General features: G+C 56.1%; 2 protein-coding genes across 8 annotated transcripts in view; both read left to right on the forward strand.

Moving 5' to 3' along the window:
- The window catches only part of P2RY6 (pyrimidinergic receptor P2Y6), a 37,437-nt gene extending 32,287 nt beyond the window's left edge, over positions 1 to 5,150 (forward strand). For all 6 annotated transcript variants that reach the window (XM_067038856.1, XM_067038855.1, XM_067038857.1 and 3 more), the window contains one exon: positions 1,223 to 5,150. In XM_067038856.1, coding sequence (XP_066894957.1) covers positions 1,257 to 2,243 — 987 coding nt within the window. In that variant the 5' untranslated portion in view covers positions 1,223 to 1,256 and the 3' untranslated portion in view covers positions 2,244 to 5,150. The remainder of the gene's footprint in view (positions 1 to 1,222) is intronic.
- A 5,193-nt stretch (positions 5,151 to 10,343) lies between these two features.
- The window catches only part of ARHGEF17 (Rho guanine nucleotide exchange factor 17), a 57,556-nt gene continuing 52,360 nt past the window's right edge, over positions 10,344 to 15,539 (forward strand). The window contains exon 1 of one of the 2 annotated variants that reach the window (XM_059069668.2): positions 10,344 to 13,667. In XM_059069668.2, coding sequence (XP_058925651.1) covers positions 10,464 to 13,667 — 3,204 coding nt within the window. In that variant the 5' untranslated portion in view covers positions 10,344 to 10,463. The remainder of the gene's footprint in view (positions 13,668 to 15,539) is intronic. The other variant, XR_010841433.1, reaches the window with a different exon arrangement.

Consider the following 15,539-nt stretch of genomic DNA (forward strand, 5'->3'; position numbering starts at 1 on the left):
GGCATTTATTAAGCACCTACTGAATATCAGGTCTACGACAGTTTTACTGATAAAGACACAGGCCCAGAAAAGGCAAGCAACCTCCCCTTTGCAGAACAGCATAGAAATAGGGGAGCCAGCATTTGAACCTGCCCTGCCTAGCTCTGAAGCTAGATTTATAACCTCTATACTTCATGTCCATGGGTCACACTAAGTTGCCTCCTCTTAGTCAGTCAGTTGGGTTCTGGTTCTGTCTCTGCTTCTAACTCACTAAGATTGAGCGGTCAGTGCCCCTCAGTGTGCCTGGATTTCCCTCTCTGTAAAGTAGCTGTGGAGTTGGTTGGTCCCTCAGCCATTCGCCTTCGGGGGAAGCGGTTTTCACTCTTGCCACCAGGGGGCGCTGTGGTCCCAGTGGCTCAGCCAGACACGCCTTTGGAGCCAAAAGTCCCGTGGAAGGATTTAGGGAACTCCTAAATTACCTCCTTCCCCCATTTTACAGATAGGAAGACTGTAGCCAAAAGAATGACCATGGCTTTGGAAAGTGGAGTCCAGGCTGAGGTGATGGGCACTGTCCTTAGCTCAGAAGTGTGGACATTCTGCTCATGCTGATTAATTAATTACCAGGGCCTTCCCTGCCCTGGCCCCCAGTTTGGGCTCTCAGACACAGAGAGGCACCAGATGTGGTACTTCTTCTCAGGAGCTTCGCAGTCTGTGGGGAAGAGATAGACAAGCAGGCCCACCATGACCACAATCTCCAAACTCCAGGGAGCCCAGGGAAGCCCTGCGTAGCATGATTTAGTGCCTCTAACCTCATGACATCCTGAGAGGTGGGTGCATAATTCCCCCAATTTTCAGATGGGAAAACTGAGACTCAGATAAGGTACATCATATCACTCGCTCAAGTTCACATAGCTAGTAAGTAGCAGAGTTGGGATTCAAACCAAAGTCTGTCAGTCTTCTCTTACAGAGGAGACATTTGACTAGGGTTTTGAAGGATGAATAGAAATTCACCAAGAAGGTTGGTAGGAAATGAATATTACAGCAAGAAAGTGAATTGGATTTCTCCCAAGCTTGAGCTTTATTGTATTCCAGGTTTCCTTAAAGTGAGGGCTGTGGAGGGCTTCCGTGGGGTGGTGAGTATCAGAGATGGTTCAGGTGGGGAGATCAAGGCCCAAAGAGGGACAGGGGCCTACTGGGTGGTCAATGAGTATGGCCACTGACAGATTGTATGTTGCTTCCCCAGCATCTCTGGATGTAGGAAGTCCAGTTGAACAGCCATGGAATGGGACAATGACACAGGCCAGGCCCTGGGCTTGCCGCCCACCACCTGCGTCTACCAAGAGAACTTCAAGCGGCTACTGCTGCCACCTGTGTACTCGATGGTGCTGGTAGCCGGCCTGCCACTGAACGCCTGCGTCATTGCCCAGATTTGCACATCCCGCCAGGCCCTGACCCGCACAGCCGTGTACACCCTGAACTTGGCCCTGGCGGACCTGCTGTATGCCTGCTCCCTGCCCCTGCTCATCTACAACTATGCTCAAGGTGACCACTGGCCCTTCGGAGACCTCGCCTGCCGCCTGGTCCGCTTCCTCTTCTATGCCAACCTACACGGCAGCATCCTCTTTCTTACCTGCATCAGCTTCCAGCGTTACCTAGGCATCTGCCACCCTCTGGCCCCCTGGCACAAGCGTGGGGGCCGCCGGGCTGCCTGGCTAGTGTGTGGGGCTGTATGGCTGGCCGTGATGACCCAGTGCCTGCCCACAGCCCTCTTTGCTGCCACAGGCATCCAGCGTAACCGCACGGTCTGCTATGACCTGAGCCCACCTGCCCTGGCCACCCACTACATGCCCTATGGCATGGCCCTCACAGTCATCGGCTTCCTGCTGCCCTTTGTTGCCCTGCTGGCCTGCTACTGCTGCCTGGCCCGTCGTCTGTGCCGCCAGGACGGCCCAGCAGGGCCTGTGGCCCAGGAGCGGCGTGGCAAGGCAGCCCGCATGGCTGTGGTGGTGGCAGCTGCCTTTGCCATCAGCTTCCTGCCTTTCCACATCACCAAGACAGCCTACCTGGCGGTGCGCTCTACGCCTGGCCTCCCCTGCCCTGTGCTGGAGGCCTTCGCGGCTGCCTACAAGGGTACGCGGCCCTTTGCCAGTGTCAACAGTGTGCTGGACCCCATCCTCTTCTACTTCACCCAGAAGAAGTTCCGCCAGCGACCACATGAGCTGCTACAGAAACTCACAGCCAAGTGGCAGCGACAGGGTCGCTGAGTCCACCGAGGCAGGACACGTGGGGTCTGGGCAACCATTGTGTTTGCCACTGTGCTTGGGGCACCAGAAGCTCCACCAGCCCCAAACCATGCAGAGAATTAGAGCTTAGCTCAGCTGGGCATAGAGTGAGACCCCCAACAGACCCCAAAACTTCACCAACAACTATTTTTTAAGCCCCTTTTCTGAACCAGGCCCTGTGGGTACAGAGAGAGACAAGCCTGGGCCTGGTTCTCCAGAAAGTCTCAAGAAGCCATGGAGAGTTGGGGAGAGAGTTAAGCTGCTCACAGAAATATAGTATGACATGTACTGTAACTGAGGAGTATGCTGCATACTTTGGAGTCACCAGTAAAGGGAGTAAGAGAAGATGGGAGGGGGAAGTGAGAGCTTCTGGGAAGGGCCATTTGAGCTGGGTTTTGAGGGATGAATATGAGATCTCTGGGGGATGTGCTATGTTCCATTCATTCATTTGGTACTCCTCTGCCGCTCCTCATCCTCTCTGCTCCTTGTCCTCATCTCCACGCACTCCCGCCCCATCCCCGCTCACTACTCCTCCATTCCTTATTCCCTCCTCCCAGATCTCAGTTTTCCTCCTGTGGAACAATCTGGCCAGCCCATGGCTGCTAGTATGCCACACAGACCCAGTACTGGCAGAACCAGCCATGGCAAAGGGAGTCTTCCACCTTAGAAGGTTAGAGCAGAGAGAGGAAAGGGCAGAGGAACAAGGCAGGGAGGGGAAGGACTGTACAACTTCTTCAGTATTTTTCTTTTAGCCCTGCCTAATCGTCAAGGCTGTTCAGCCAAGGGGACCTTTAGAGAAGGGCTCTGCAGGAGTTAAACTCCACAGTAATGTCCGAGGTATGCTTGCAGCTGGTGGAGGAAGGGGGAAAACCAGGCCCCAACCCATCTTGGGAATCCATTGAAAGTGTCCTTGCTGGAGAGGCTGACAATTTGCACAGAAGGCAATTTGATTCTTTGGGTCACAGTGAGATAGATGTGTGGGGACATCAGAAGACAGAGACTGGTTCTGAGTCCCCATATAGTGCAATGCTGTGCCAAGCAGTCCAGGTGTTACCCATCTTGCATCTCAGACCAGGCTCTTCAGCTGCCTGTCACGGGGGAGTAAGAGATGGGGGAGCAGAAGGCAGAGGGCCTCCGCCAACGGCGCAGGCTGAGCACGGCAGCGAGTCCTAAGTCCCGGATGACTGTCCCAGCAGGATGCCAAGGACTGTGACCCCTTGGTTACTTTTCCAAGAGTGGAAATTGTGGGCCACAGGTAAATTCCATTCCCAGCTTCCCTTGCAAGGCAGAATAGCTAAAGGGTTCAGACCCCAGAGCCAGATCACCTGGGTGTGTATCCTGGGTCTATCATTTACTAGCTGTGTTACTCTGGGGAAGTTATTTAACTTCTTCATACCTTAACTTCCATAACTGTAAAGTGGGAGTAATAATGGTACCTATTTTGTAAAGTTGTTGTGAGGATTAAATTAACTAATATGTGCAAAGCACTTAGAACAATGCCTGGAACATAGTAGGCATGCAATGCATGTTACTGTTATAATGGTTTCTCCTTTTGCTCACACAAGTTGTTCTAGGGCCTGTCTCTAGGAATAGGCATAGGAGGTTTCTAAGCAAGGAGCTTTAAGCAGGGGGGATTGCAAGGGTTTTTCTTTCTCCTTTAGCTAGGAGGCAGCTAGTCTTTTAAGAAAAAAAAATTCAGCACACTTTTTGAGAATAAGAGCCATAATCCATGAGCCCCATCTGTTCCTCTAAGAAGGAAAAATCATTTATTACATGCCAGGACCAGGGAGGGATTCCAAGCACCATTTAGGGGGCTTGAATTCCTCCTTCCCTTCCCCCTCCTTTTGTTCTTTTCCTCTTCCCCACCACCCTTCTCCCTTCTCACTTTAACCCAGAGCACTCTCAGTGATGGAGGGGCAGGGCAGCGGGGGGGGGGGGGCTTACTCTGGGCAGGTCTGCTTGCTGGCATGGGGACAGAGACGACACAGACAGGGGTGGAGTATGGTGAGGGGCAGGAGGGACCAAAGGGGTTGAGGAAGACTTCCTGGGCGAAGGAGCGGTGCAGCTGGGTCTTAAAGGATAGATGTTATTACACTGAAGGAAAAAGGGTAAGCGTGTTCCCTGGTGCAGGGAACAGCACAAACAAAGGCATGGAGGCTGCCAGAGGAAGGATCGTTGGGGCTGTGGCCTGATGTGAAGCTGGAGAGTTAGCAGGGCTAGAGAGGAAAAGGCTGCCGGCCAGGGAAGCACTGGGGAGGCACAAGGACAGTAGTGGCCATTGGCTGGGCTGTGTGGATTCCGGAAACCATGTAACATGTGGTATACTCATTTTCTCATTTAATCCATATAATACCTTATAATGGGGAAGCTGAGACCCAGGTGTGGGAACTGCCTTACCAAGGTCACACAGCCTTTCTCTAACCCAAATACTAGATCCTCCCCTGCTTCACCCTCCCTTCCCTCCCCTTTCCTTTCTTCACCTGACTTCCAAGTGCCCACCTGCCCCACCCAGTCCTAGTAACTGGGGACCCCTAGAAAGTTGTGCCAACCACAATGTCAGTTCTCTTTTAGTTAGGCACAGTCTCCTAGGATGAAAACTTCATTTCCTAGCCTCTCTTGCAGCTAGGTATGGCTAGATAAATTACTCCTGGTCCATGGGATATAAGCCAAATGCCCTGAGGCAGTTTAATATGGGAGGAGGGAATGACTTTAAGAGACAGGTGGTGTCTGGCCTCCCTTCCCTTCTTGTTGCTTACATTGTGACATCACAGCTGGAGCACCATCTTGGAACATGAGAAGCAGCTTGCGTTTCTGACCATTCCAGTTTGGGGTCACCTAAATCCAGACTTTTGCATGAGAGAGAAATAAATGTCTATCTTTTTTAAGCCACCAGTTTTTCAGGCCTTTGTTACCCACAGCCAAAACTAATCCCTTTACTCAGTATGCCTACTGAGATGGTGGACCTCGGTGTAGGCCAGGCAGTGTCATGGACTGGGAGAGGGACAAGGTCCAGCCTGGTGCGGGAGGCTGAGGCCTCCACCTAAGTAGGAGCTTGGAGTCAACAGGGTCTGGAGACACCAGGAAGGCTTCTTAGAAGAGTGGCAAAGCCTGGGGAGTGGTCATCCCACTTTTGGCTTGAAGCTGAGGGAATGGACGGGCTTCCTGAGGAAGAGAGTGAGAAGAGAGGGCCTGGATAGAGTCCTGGGAACTCTAGCATCAGGGTGCTGGGGAGAAGGAGGAGCCAGAGACGTAGAGGGTCAAAGCCTGGGGTTTTGGAATGATGTTGGCATGATGGTGCAGTGGAGGTAGGTGAGTCAAGGAGCAGCTGGAGGGGAGGAAGTGGAGATTCTGAGAGAGAGGAAGATTCCAAAGGAGGCCAGGCCCAGGGAAGGAGCTTCCAAGACAGGAAACCCATGAGTGTTGGCTGCTGGAGGTTGAGGACAGGGAGTCAGAGGGGCAGGGCCAAGATGGGGGACCCAGAGAGTCAGGAACCAGGGTTTGTCTCAGGAGACTTCCATGCCATGCAGGAAAAGCCCAGGGGCACTGGATCTGTCCTAGCAAGGATGCTGCTGGCTCCTCCCTCCAGCTCAGACCCAGCCCTACCCTCAGAAAGAATGCAAGGGCTGGGGGTGCAGACAAGGAAACAGTTCATCCAGCAAACAACATTTATTGAGCACCTACTGTATGCTAAGCATCATGCTGAGCATTGGGTCCCTGCCCTCAGTAAGCTCCTAGTCTGATGGAGGATGGCAATAATGAAATAAACACATACATATCTGGATTATTACAACCAGGCAGGAGAGCTCAGAAGAACATAAAGAGGGCCAGAGGACAAGGAAGGTGTCACTAAGGAGACAAAAAGCTCCTGGAATGGTCAGGGACCAATAGAGGCTGAGGGCCAGGGGAGCCTTGACCCAGCTTGAGGTGAAGAGAAGGTTTCTTAGCTGAGGTCTTTGGGCCTCAGTGCAGAAAGGCTGTTTCTGACTCTGACTTTGAACAAGCCCCCTTCACTTCTCCGAGCCTCTGTTTCCTTACCTGTAAAATAACGTTAAGACTACCAGCCCTCCCTATGCCCCCAGAGGTATGGAGCGTGGAAAAGTTAGGGCATAATTTTCATAAAGTACAAAAGAGTATTATAACCCAAGAGAAGAATGGGCAGGAGACACAAACAGGCACTTCACAGAAAAGGAAACACATCATCAAAAAACATAGAAGAGTTATTTGACCCCAGCTTGACATTGCTTCTCCAACATTGAACAACATCATAGCTGTTGCTCCAGCACTTCTGCGCATGTGCACGTGAAGTCATGCACAACGCTGAGCTGCACTGTTCACAAGCACGAACAGCTGGAACCACCCAAATGCCCATCCATGAGAGAGTGGATGAATACACTGTGCTATATTCACACATTGGAACGTTAACACATAGCCAGAATGCACTATACCGACATGCAAAGTGGATAAATCTTAGCAGTATATTAAGTACAAAGAAATCCCAAAAAAGTATACACAGCAAGATGCCCTTTTTATAAAGTTTTAAATAACTAGAATGAAAATATATACTTTGAAGGAATACACAGATGCAATAAAACTATATAAAAAGGAAAGCAAGGGAATGCTGAACACAGGAGGTGATGGTTATCGTGGGTAGTGAGATAGCAGCAGGAGAATGAGTGGTGGGAGAACTATATAATGAGATGTAGAACATTGTAAAGGCCCTAGTTGTTTTGTTTTTTGATGGGAATCAATTAAATGACTGGTAAGAATGTGTCATGAACAAAAGGTTACAAATAATCCAATTCTGTGCACTTGAGGCCTAATTATACAGGAAAGGGGACAATCTCGGGTCAATTCTATTTGACTTTGGAATGGAGTTAGGAGCCAGACTCCCCCTAAGACAGCTCCTGTCCAGAGCTCATTGCTTCTTGGAGTCCTCTCACTCCTCATCTTTCTCCCTCTTAAGTGCCTGAGGCCCATCATTGGCCTTGACTGTGACCATCACAATCTTCCTATCTTCATTTCCCCAAGGGATTCTACAGCCCTGATATTGCTGGCTCACCACAACTCACTGGGTAGATGGGTTATTGTTTTCATTCCCCTTTCATAGGTGAGGAGCCTGAGGCCCAAAGGAAAAGAGCAACTTGCTGAGGGTCACCTGTCACACCTGTGAGGGTGCCTGCATTGGGCCCGGCTTAGTGTTGCTCTCCGCCCTGGCACCCAGTGCTTCCAGACCCCTTCTAGATGAATATTCTGAGGCTTAAAAACACCCAGGACGGGCTTCCCTGGTGGCGCAGTGGTTGAGAATCCGCCTGCCGATGCAGGAGACGCGGGTTCGTGCCCTGTTCCGGGAAGATCCCACATGCCGCGGAGCAACTAAGCCCGTGAGCCATGGCCGCTGAGCCTGTGCGTCCGGAGCCTGTGCTCCGCAACGGGAGAGGCCACAACAGTGAGAGGCCCGCATACCGCAAAAAAAAAAAAAAAAAAAAAAAAAAACACCCAGGCCCTCTCTGTGCCTGGAAGATGACTTTGTCTCCTCCTGAATCAGAAGGGGCTGGTGGGGGGAGCACTCATGAAGTACTGTAAGCAGCCAAGCCATTCTCCAATTGGGTGAGCTTCCCATTGGGTGGAGGCCCAGCGTAGGTCCTTAAACACCCTCCCTCCCCACCAAGGGGATTCCTGGTCCAAAGGCCCCAACTAGCCCACCTCAAGGCCAAGCTGCAGGGCGCTGGGGGCCTGTGACCTGAATCTCTGCTCCTCTCCATCAGCTTTCCCATCTGTGATTTGGGAATAAAAACCTCTATCCTTTATCCCAGAAGTGACGTGAAGACAGAAAATGACCAGGTGTGACAGAGCTTGGAAAATTACAAATTTCAGGTGGCAGGGGCCATTATTATTATTGGAGGGGAGCAGTGATTTCCAGGATGAGGGTCCCCCCATCATACCAAAACAACCTAGAAGAGACAAGAGTCTGATTTCAAATAGAGTCAGAGAGAGGCACCCTTGGGGAAACTTAAACCCACTCCATACTTTTCAGATGAGGCAGCTGAGGCCCAGGGAAGTGCAGGGATTTACCCAAGGTCACACAGCAAGGAAAGGGCAGAGAGGCAATAGGCCAGACAGAGCTCTCTTCCTTGTTATCAATTTCCCATTGAAGAGTGAGCGATACGCTGGGCCCTTTGAAACAGAGAGGAGATAAGGTTGAGTTGAGGGACTTATTGGAGGCTGGTCTCAACTCAAAGAGGAAGAGCTTTCTCCCTAGTTATTTCCCACAACCCAAGGGAAGCAGCAAGCAGGACCCTGGGGTTCTTGCTGAGTCCTGCGTGTCTCATGCGGTAGTCAGGCAATCCCTAGTGTCTACCTTCCTGCCCTACGCCCAGCCCTGCCTGTTCATCTGGACTGGGGCCTCCTGCTCCCAGGGCCTCCTAGCTAATGGGGCCCAGCCACAGTCCTCTTGGGCTAAGGGTAACATGAGTGTCCGCTGTTCCTGGGGAGGCTGATCCCAGGCCCAGGGAGGAGGAGGATACTGCTGGGGGCTCATCAGGGATCTGGAACCAGCACAGGCTGTCTGGAGGAGCATGGTGTTTGAAGCTCCTGAAATCTGAATTTGAGTCATACCAGGAGCTGCCATTTCCTGACTTTGACACTGGTCAAAGTTCTTCTTCATGACCCACAGAGAAGGGGCAATAAGATCTACCTCCAAGGGTCGTGTGAAGCAGTAGAAGCCACCCACACCTTGCCTGACAGGAGGGCGGATGGGAGTCAGGTAGGAGTGCAGGTCTGGCAGTGGTAAATCGAGGGCGTTCCCGTCAAAGCGCCTTTTGTGTGTGAAGTCGAAGGAAGGGCAGTGCATTTTGCGAAGGGAATAGGTTTGAAACAGCTCTTGAAGCGACTAGTTAACGACTAGAAGGAAGTAAAGGAAGTGAAGTCTTCCCAACTCTCCGGGTTTGTTTGTTTTTGTGCCCGGTGCAGCTTTAGTAGTCCCAGTCTCCACGGGGGTGGGCGAATCCGGCCGGTAGACGGCGCTAGAGCCGCGTACCACAGAGAGATGGAGAGGGAGGAGGAGGGGTACAAGGCGCGCGGCTGGAAACGTGGGGGCGTGGTCACAAAGGGTGGGGGCCCGTGGAGCGGCTTGGGGAGGGTGGGGGTCAGTCAGAGCTGGATTGGCCGCAGAGGTGGGAGGGGCGGGGCGTTTGGGGGCGCCAGGGGCTGGACCCGGTCGCAGTTACAGCGGGATTCGCAGAGAAGGACCTGGCAGGAGGCGTGGCTTGGGCGGGGTGAAGGGGCGGGACAGGGAGCTGAAAACGCCCGGGTTGGTCTGCGGCGCGCACCGCTCCCCCTGGAGGCGAGTCTCTCGGCTGGGAGAGTGTTTCTGCTTGTACCTGAGAGTCGGTGATGTGTACGAGTTTGTGGGTCCGAGGTTGCCATGTTGGGGTCCCTTGGGCAGGAGGCGTTTCCGCCCGAATGCAGAGGACGCGCCACCCCGACTGTACGCCTGCGGAGCCGACCACACTCAGAATTTGCGTGTTGCAGCGAGTGCTGGGGGGATGGGGGGCAGCTCTGCCCGCTGAGCTCCCGAGGGGCTCATCTGGAGGGTCGCTTCAGTCGGCCTGTGCTCAAGCAGTCTTATTTCTCCTTCCGCTCCTCCCCGATTCCCTCCCCTCCCCCTCCCGATTCCCAGACTAGAGCGCGCCGGGAGCCCACCCCCTCTTTTGGGCGCGAGGCCCCGCCCCCCACCCCCTTTCCTCCACCACAAAGTTTATTTGCAACAAAAGGGAGCGAGGAGCAGGCAGCCTAGAGGGAGGAAGCGGGAGCCGGAGCGGGAGCGCGAGGGGAGGCAGGCAGGCCGGCTGGCGGGCGGGCGCAGAGCCGAGGAACGGGGCGCTGGGATCCAGCCAGTACCGGGTCGGGCCGCGATGCTCCGGGTCGCACCGGGCGAGGCGGGAGCTGGGCCCGGGAGTCGACTCTGAGGCGGGAGGGGTCGCGCGGGATGGAGCCGAAGCGGCCCGCGGGCGCAGAAACTTGAGCCGCAGCAGATAAACCTGTGCTCCGGACCCTGCACCCTTTCCTCGCTAACCGCCTCGCACTGCGGCTGCGAGACCCAGGCCTTCGGACCCCAATCGCTGCGCTCCTTTGGGGCGGGGGCGCAGGGGGGGTTGGCCGCGGCTCCCCGAGGCCAGCCCCCCCAGAGTGAGTGCCGCCACCATGGCGGACGGGACGCCCCGGCCCCAGCTTTATCGCAGCGTCTCGTTCAAGCTGCTGGAGCGCTGGAGCGGCGGGCCAGGGCCGAGGGAGGAGGCAACAGACACCTCCGGCCTGCGGCGCCGCGCCTCGTGCCGGCCGGTCTCGGACGTCCCGGGCCAGCCCTCCCGGCGCGTGTCCAAGCTGGCGTCTGGGCCCCCGGCCGCCCCCGCGCAGCCGCGCCCGCTCCGTAGTCTCTCGCCGTCGGTGCGCCAGCTTTCCAGGCGCTTCGACGCGCAGCATCTGGACGACAACGCCACTGGGGCCCGAGACGGGGGCGTTTCCCCCGGGGCCGCGGAAGAAGCGGCGGAGGGAGCCGCGCGTGGGGCCTGGCCCAGCGTCACCGAGATGCGCAAGCTCTTCGGTGGCCCTGGATCCAGGCGGCCCAGTGCCGACTCTGAGGCTTCGGGGACGCCCAGCCCCGACGGTGCCGCGTGGGAGCCCACGACCCGGGAACCCCGGCAGCCACCGACTCCACCTCCTCGGACGTGCTTCCCCCTGGCGGGCCTGCGTTCGGCGCGGCCGCTGCCGGGCCCAGGGACCGAGGGGAGGAGGCGGCGGCAGCAGCAGCAGCAACTGGAGCGAGCGCAGCGTCCGGCGGATGGTTTACATTCTTGGCATAGCTTCTCCCAACCGCAGGCCTGGGCCCGGGCCTCCCGCTCCTCCTCCTCCTCCATCGTTTCCTCCTATCCTGTCAGCAGCAGTCGGACTGCCAGCTCCAGCGAGGAGGAAGAGGAGGGTGCGCCGCCGCCGCAGGCCGGGGCGCAGAGTCCGGCCTACCACGGCGGCCACTCCTCAGGTAGTGACGAGGACCAAGACGGTGAGGGCGGCCACTGCTGGGGAGGGAGGCCGGGGCCCAGGCCTAGAAGCTCCCTCTTGGATAAGGACTGTAGGCCGGACAGTTATGGGTTAAATCTGGGCAGCATGGACTCGGCAAGGGGAGCCAGGAGCCCCGATCCCCCAACATCTCCAAGAGCCCCTAGCGAGGAAGGACCCCAGGAGTGGGGTACTGGCTCTCCTCCTTGTGTACCAGGTCCCCAAGAAGGACTTCGGCCTTTGTCAGACACTGTGGGGGGAACTTTCCGCGTGGCCAAGGTGAGCTTTCCCACGTACCTGGCGAGCCCAGCAGGCTCCCGCGGTAGCAGCCGTTATTCCAGCACAGAGACTCTCAAAGATGAGGACCTGTGGGCTAGCCGGGGCTCTGGGAGCTGGGGCGTGTATCGCTCCCCTAGCTTTGGAGCTGGAGAAGGGCTTCTAAGGCCCCAGGCTCGAACCCGCACCAAGGGATCTGTGGGCACCACAAGAGCGTTGAGGGATGGAGGATTGGAGCTGGACAAGAGCCGGCAACGGAAGTCCTTGTCGAATCCAGATATTGCCTCAGAGACCCTGACACTACTCAGTTTCCTGCGTTCAGACCTTTCGGAGCTGAGGGTCCGAAAGCCTGGTGGGCGACATGAGGACCTTGGGAGCGGCCCCTTAGATGGCAGAGATTCACCATCAGCAGGTGGCTCTGTGGGGCAACTTGAGCCCACGCCCTCCCCAGCCCCAGCATCACCTGGCACCCGCCCCACGCTGAAGGACTTGACGGCCACCCTTCGAAGGGCAAAGTCATTTACCTGCTCTGAGAAGCCCATGGCCCGCCGCCTACTCCGCACCAGTGCCCTGAAGCCCAGCTCATCTGAACTCCTGCTGGCAGGCCCAGATGCCGAGGAGGATCCACTGCCCCTCGTCGTCCAGGATCAGTATGTTCAAGAGGCCCGTCAGGTTTTTGAGAAGATCCAGCGCATGGGTGCCCAACAGGATGATGGAAGTGATGTCCTCCCTGGAAGTCCTGACTGGGCAGGAGATGTGATCCCAGGGCAGCGGTCCCAGGAAGAGCTCTCCGGCCCTGAGTCTAGTCTGACAGATGAGGGCATTGGGGCAGACCCTGAGCCTCCTGTTTCAGCATTTTGCAGCCTGGGTACCACAGGGGTGTGGCGGCCCCTTTCCTCATCCTCAGCCCAGACCAACCACCATGGCCCTGGGGCTGAAGACAGTCTGGGAGGGTGGGCCCTGGTGTCCTCTGATACCCCTCCCACACCAGGTGCCCTCCGCCGGAGACGCAAAGTCCCGCCTTCAGGCCCTGGTGGGACTGAACTGAGCAATGGGGAGGCAGGTGAGGCCTACCGATCTCTGAGTGACCCAATTCCACAGCGCCACCGGGCTGCCAGCTCTGAGGAGCCCTCTGGGTTCTCCGTGGATAGTAACCTCCTGGGCTCGCTGAGCCCCAAGACAGGGCTTCCGGCAGCCCCAGCTGTGGACGAGGGCTTGACCAGTGGCCACAGTGACTGGTCTGTGGGCAGTGAAGAGAGCAAGGGGTACCAAGAGGTTATTCAGAGCATTGTTCAGGGCCCTGGTGCCTTAGGGTGTGTGGTGGATGACAGGATTGCTGGCAAAGCCCCCAAGAAGAAATCTCTGAGTGACCCCAGCCGCCGCGGGGAGCTGGCTGGGCCTGGATTCGAGGGCCCTGGAGGGGAGCCCATCAGAGAGGTTGAGCCCATGCTGCCTCCGTCCAGCAGTGAGCCTATCCTCACAGAGCGGCGGGCAGAACCAGAAAAGCCCAGTCCTGCCAGGGGCCGGGCACAGTCTGAGAGGGCCCTACCTGAGGCCCCACCTGCTTCTTCCTCCACTGCCCACCGTGACTTCCACCTTGACCCAAAACTAGCTGATGTTCTGTCCCCACGGCTCATCCGCCGTGGTTCCAAGAAGCGCCCAGCTCGGAGCAGTCATCAGGAGCTACCGAGAGAGGAGGGCAATCAGGACCAGGCTGGCAGCCTGTCTCGGGCCCGACCCTCCTCCAAACACGTTCGTCATGCCAGTGTGCCCTCCACCTTCACGCCTATCATGGTGCCTGAGCCACCGACTTCCGTTGGCCCTCCTGTGGCTGTACCAGAGCCCATGGGCTTCCCTGCCCAAGCCCACCCTACGTTGCAGGCACCATCTCTTGAGGACGTCACTAAGCAGTACATGCTGACCCTCCACTCCAGTGAGGTCCCTGCCCCAGTGCCAGTGGATATGCCCTGCTTGACTCCGATTGCACCGCCCTCTGCCGAGGCCAAGCCCCCTGAGACAGTCCGGGCTCCAGATGAGCCTGCTCCAGCCAGCAAGTGCTGCAGCAAGCCGCAAGTGGTGAGTCTTTGTTGGGGGCCTTTGGGGTGGGGCCGAAGGAGGGCCAGGGACAGTGACTTATGCAGGAGTCTCGAGTGTGCTCATTGGGCAGGTGCCCAGGTCTGAGGGAGATTCTCTGGTTCTGGAAGTGCCCAGGCAGTTTTAAGAGTGTCACTGACACAAGGTTCCCGTCTTCTCAGGCCCCAGAGGCTTCAGGCTTCTGCTGGTGCTAATGTCAGAGGTTCTTATCTGCTCTAAGGTATTCTGGGTGATAATTACAAAGGGTTATAATCAGGTCCTTTAGATGTTTTTCAGGGACTGGTTTTAAAGATTCCTATCTGGTTCTTTGTTATCAATACATAAGGAGATGTGAGGGTGGTGGAACTTTCTCAAGAGCCTTGCTGCCTTATTGGCCAAACCCCTTGTAGGATGTTTGGGCTCAGGGGCCCACAGCTGACATGGGTTTGCCATTACTCACGTGGCTTTCGTGTGTCAGATCAAAATCTGGGTCTGAACCTGGGCCTGGGAGAATTGGAGAGATACAAGGCATTACTGTATGGAGTAGTGGAGAGGGCTCTAATGTACATTGGCAGCCCTGGCTTTTCTATGTGACTCAACCTCCCCGTCTGTAAAATCAGAGGGGTTGTGGACAAGGTGGTGCCTATATCTCCTTCCAGCTGTGCTGCACAGATTTGTGGGGAGTCCATGGGTTGGAATTGGGACACTTTGGGCCTGAAATCTTCTAAAGCCTCCTCCAGTTAGAATGGGTACCTCTAAGGGAGGGCAGGGTCAGATAGGAGCTGCTGAAGTTCAGCAGAGAGGGGCCTTGAGAGAGGTTGGGAGTGGTTTTGGCCCCCACAGGCAGGGCTGTCTCTCTGGGTCAGGATGGGGGCGCTGGTCCCCCGGACTACTTTGGTTACTGCCGGTTCTCAGTGCTCTCATGGCCCCTCTAAACTCTCTCTCTCTCTCTCTCTCTTTGTTTCTCTCAGCTGTCTCTAGTTCCCCGGTCCTGGCTCCGGTGTCTCTCACAGAGGCTGCAGAGTCAGTAGGCAGGGAGTGGGGAGAGGGGACATTTTGGACCTGACCTTCTTTCTGAGAGCCTGGTAGGGCAGCTCAGGTGCCCCTAACTCCAGTGCCAGTTGTCTTTGCAATGTGGGGGTGGTGGAAGGTGACAGCAGGGGCAGCTCCTGCCAGGGGCCCCATCCCCAGGTGCTTTTCCCTTATAATTATCTTCTCAGGGAGAGACCAGGGGTGAACCAAGGGACTCGGGGAGACTGGGGGTTGGGGGCCTGTTCCTAAGAAGAGGCATTGAGACCCAGAGGGGAGGTGGGTGTTTTTGCAGAATTGGCTCCTGGTCTACTCTCATCACATTGTCTCCCCATCCCACGTGATCCTTGAGGATCACGTGGGACAGGGATCTCAGCCCCCCCACCCCAGCTGCCCCTAGGGGGTGTGAGGTGGGACATACCTGCCCATAACACAGGTTTCTCCCTGCCCTCAATGGAGGCTCTCTCCAGCCTCCAAGCCTTTGCTCACTCCAGTCCTCCTATCTCTCCAGGCCCACTCGCTATCCCCTCTTACCCCTTAGGGGATAGAACTGGTGAGTCTGTCATTGGAAGAGCAGGGTTTGAGCCCTGGCTCCATCCAGATCCTTGTGTGGCCTAGCATCAGTCACGTCCCTGCTTTATGCCTCACTTTCCCCTTCTGTAAAATGGGGTTAATGGTCTCTGCCTGGCAGGCTTGTGTACTGTGAGTGGGTGGTGTGATCATGCCCTCCCTGGGGGCAGGAGAGGGAAAAAAACCGGGTCCACTGCCTCAGCTGCTTCTCAGTGAGCAGCCTTGGCCCCTCCTCTCTGCCCTCTACTGATTTCTGAGCGCAGGGCTGGGCATTCT

The sequence above is a fragment of the Kogia breviceps genome, chromosome 7 (assembly GCF_026419965.1).
Source record: "Kogia breviceps isolate mKogBre1 chromosome 7, mKogBre1 haplotype 1, whole genome shotgun sequence".
Lineage (NCBI taxonomy): Eukaryota > Metazoa > Chordata > Mammalia > Artiodactyla > Physeteridae > Kogia > Kogia breviceps.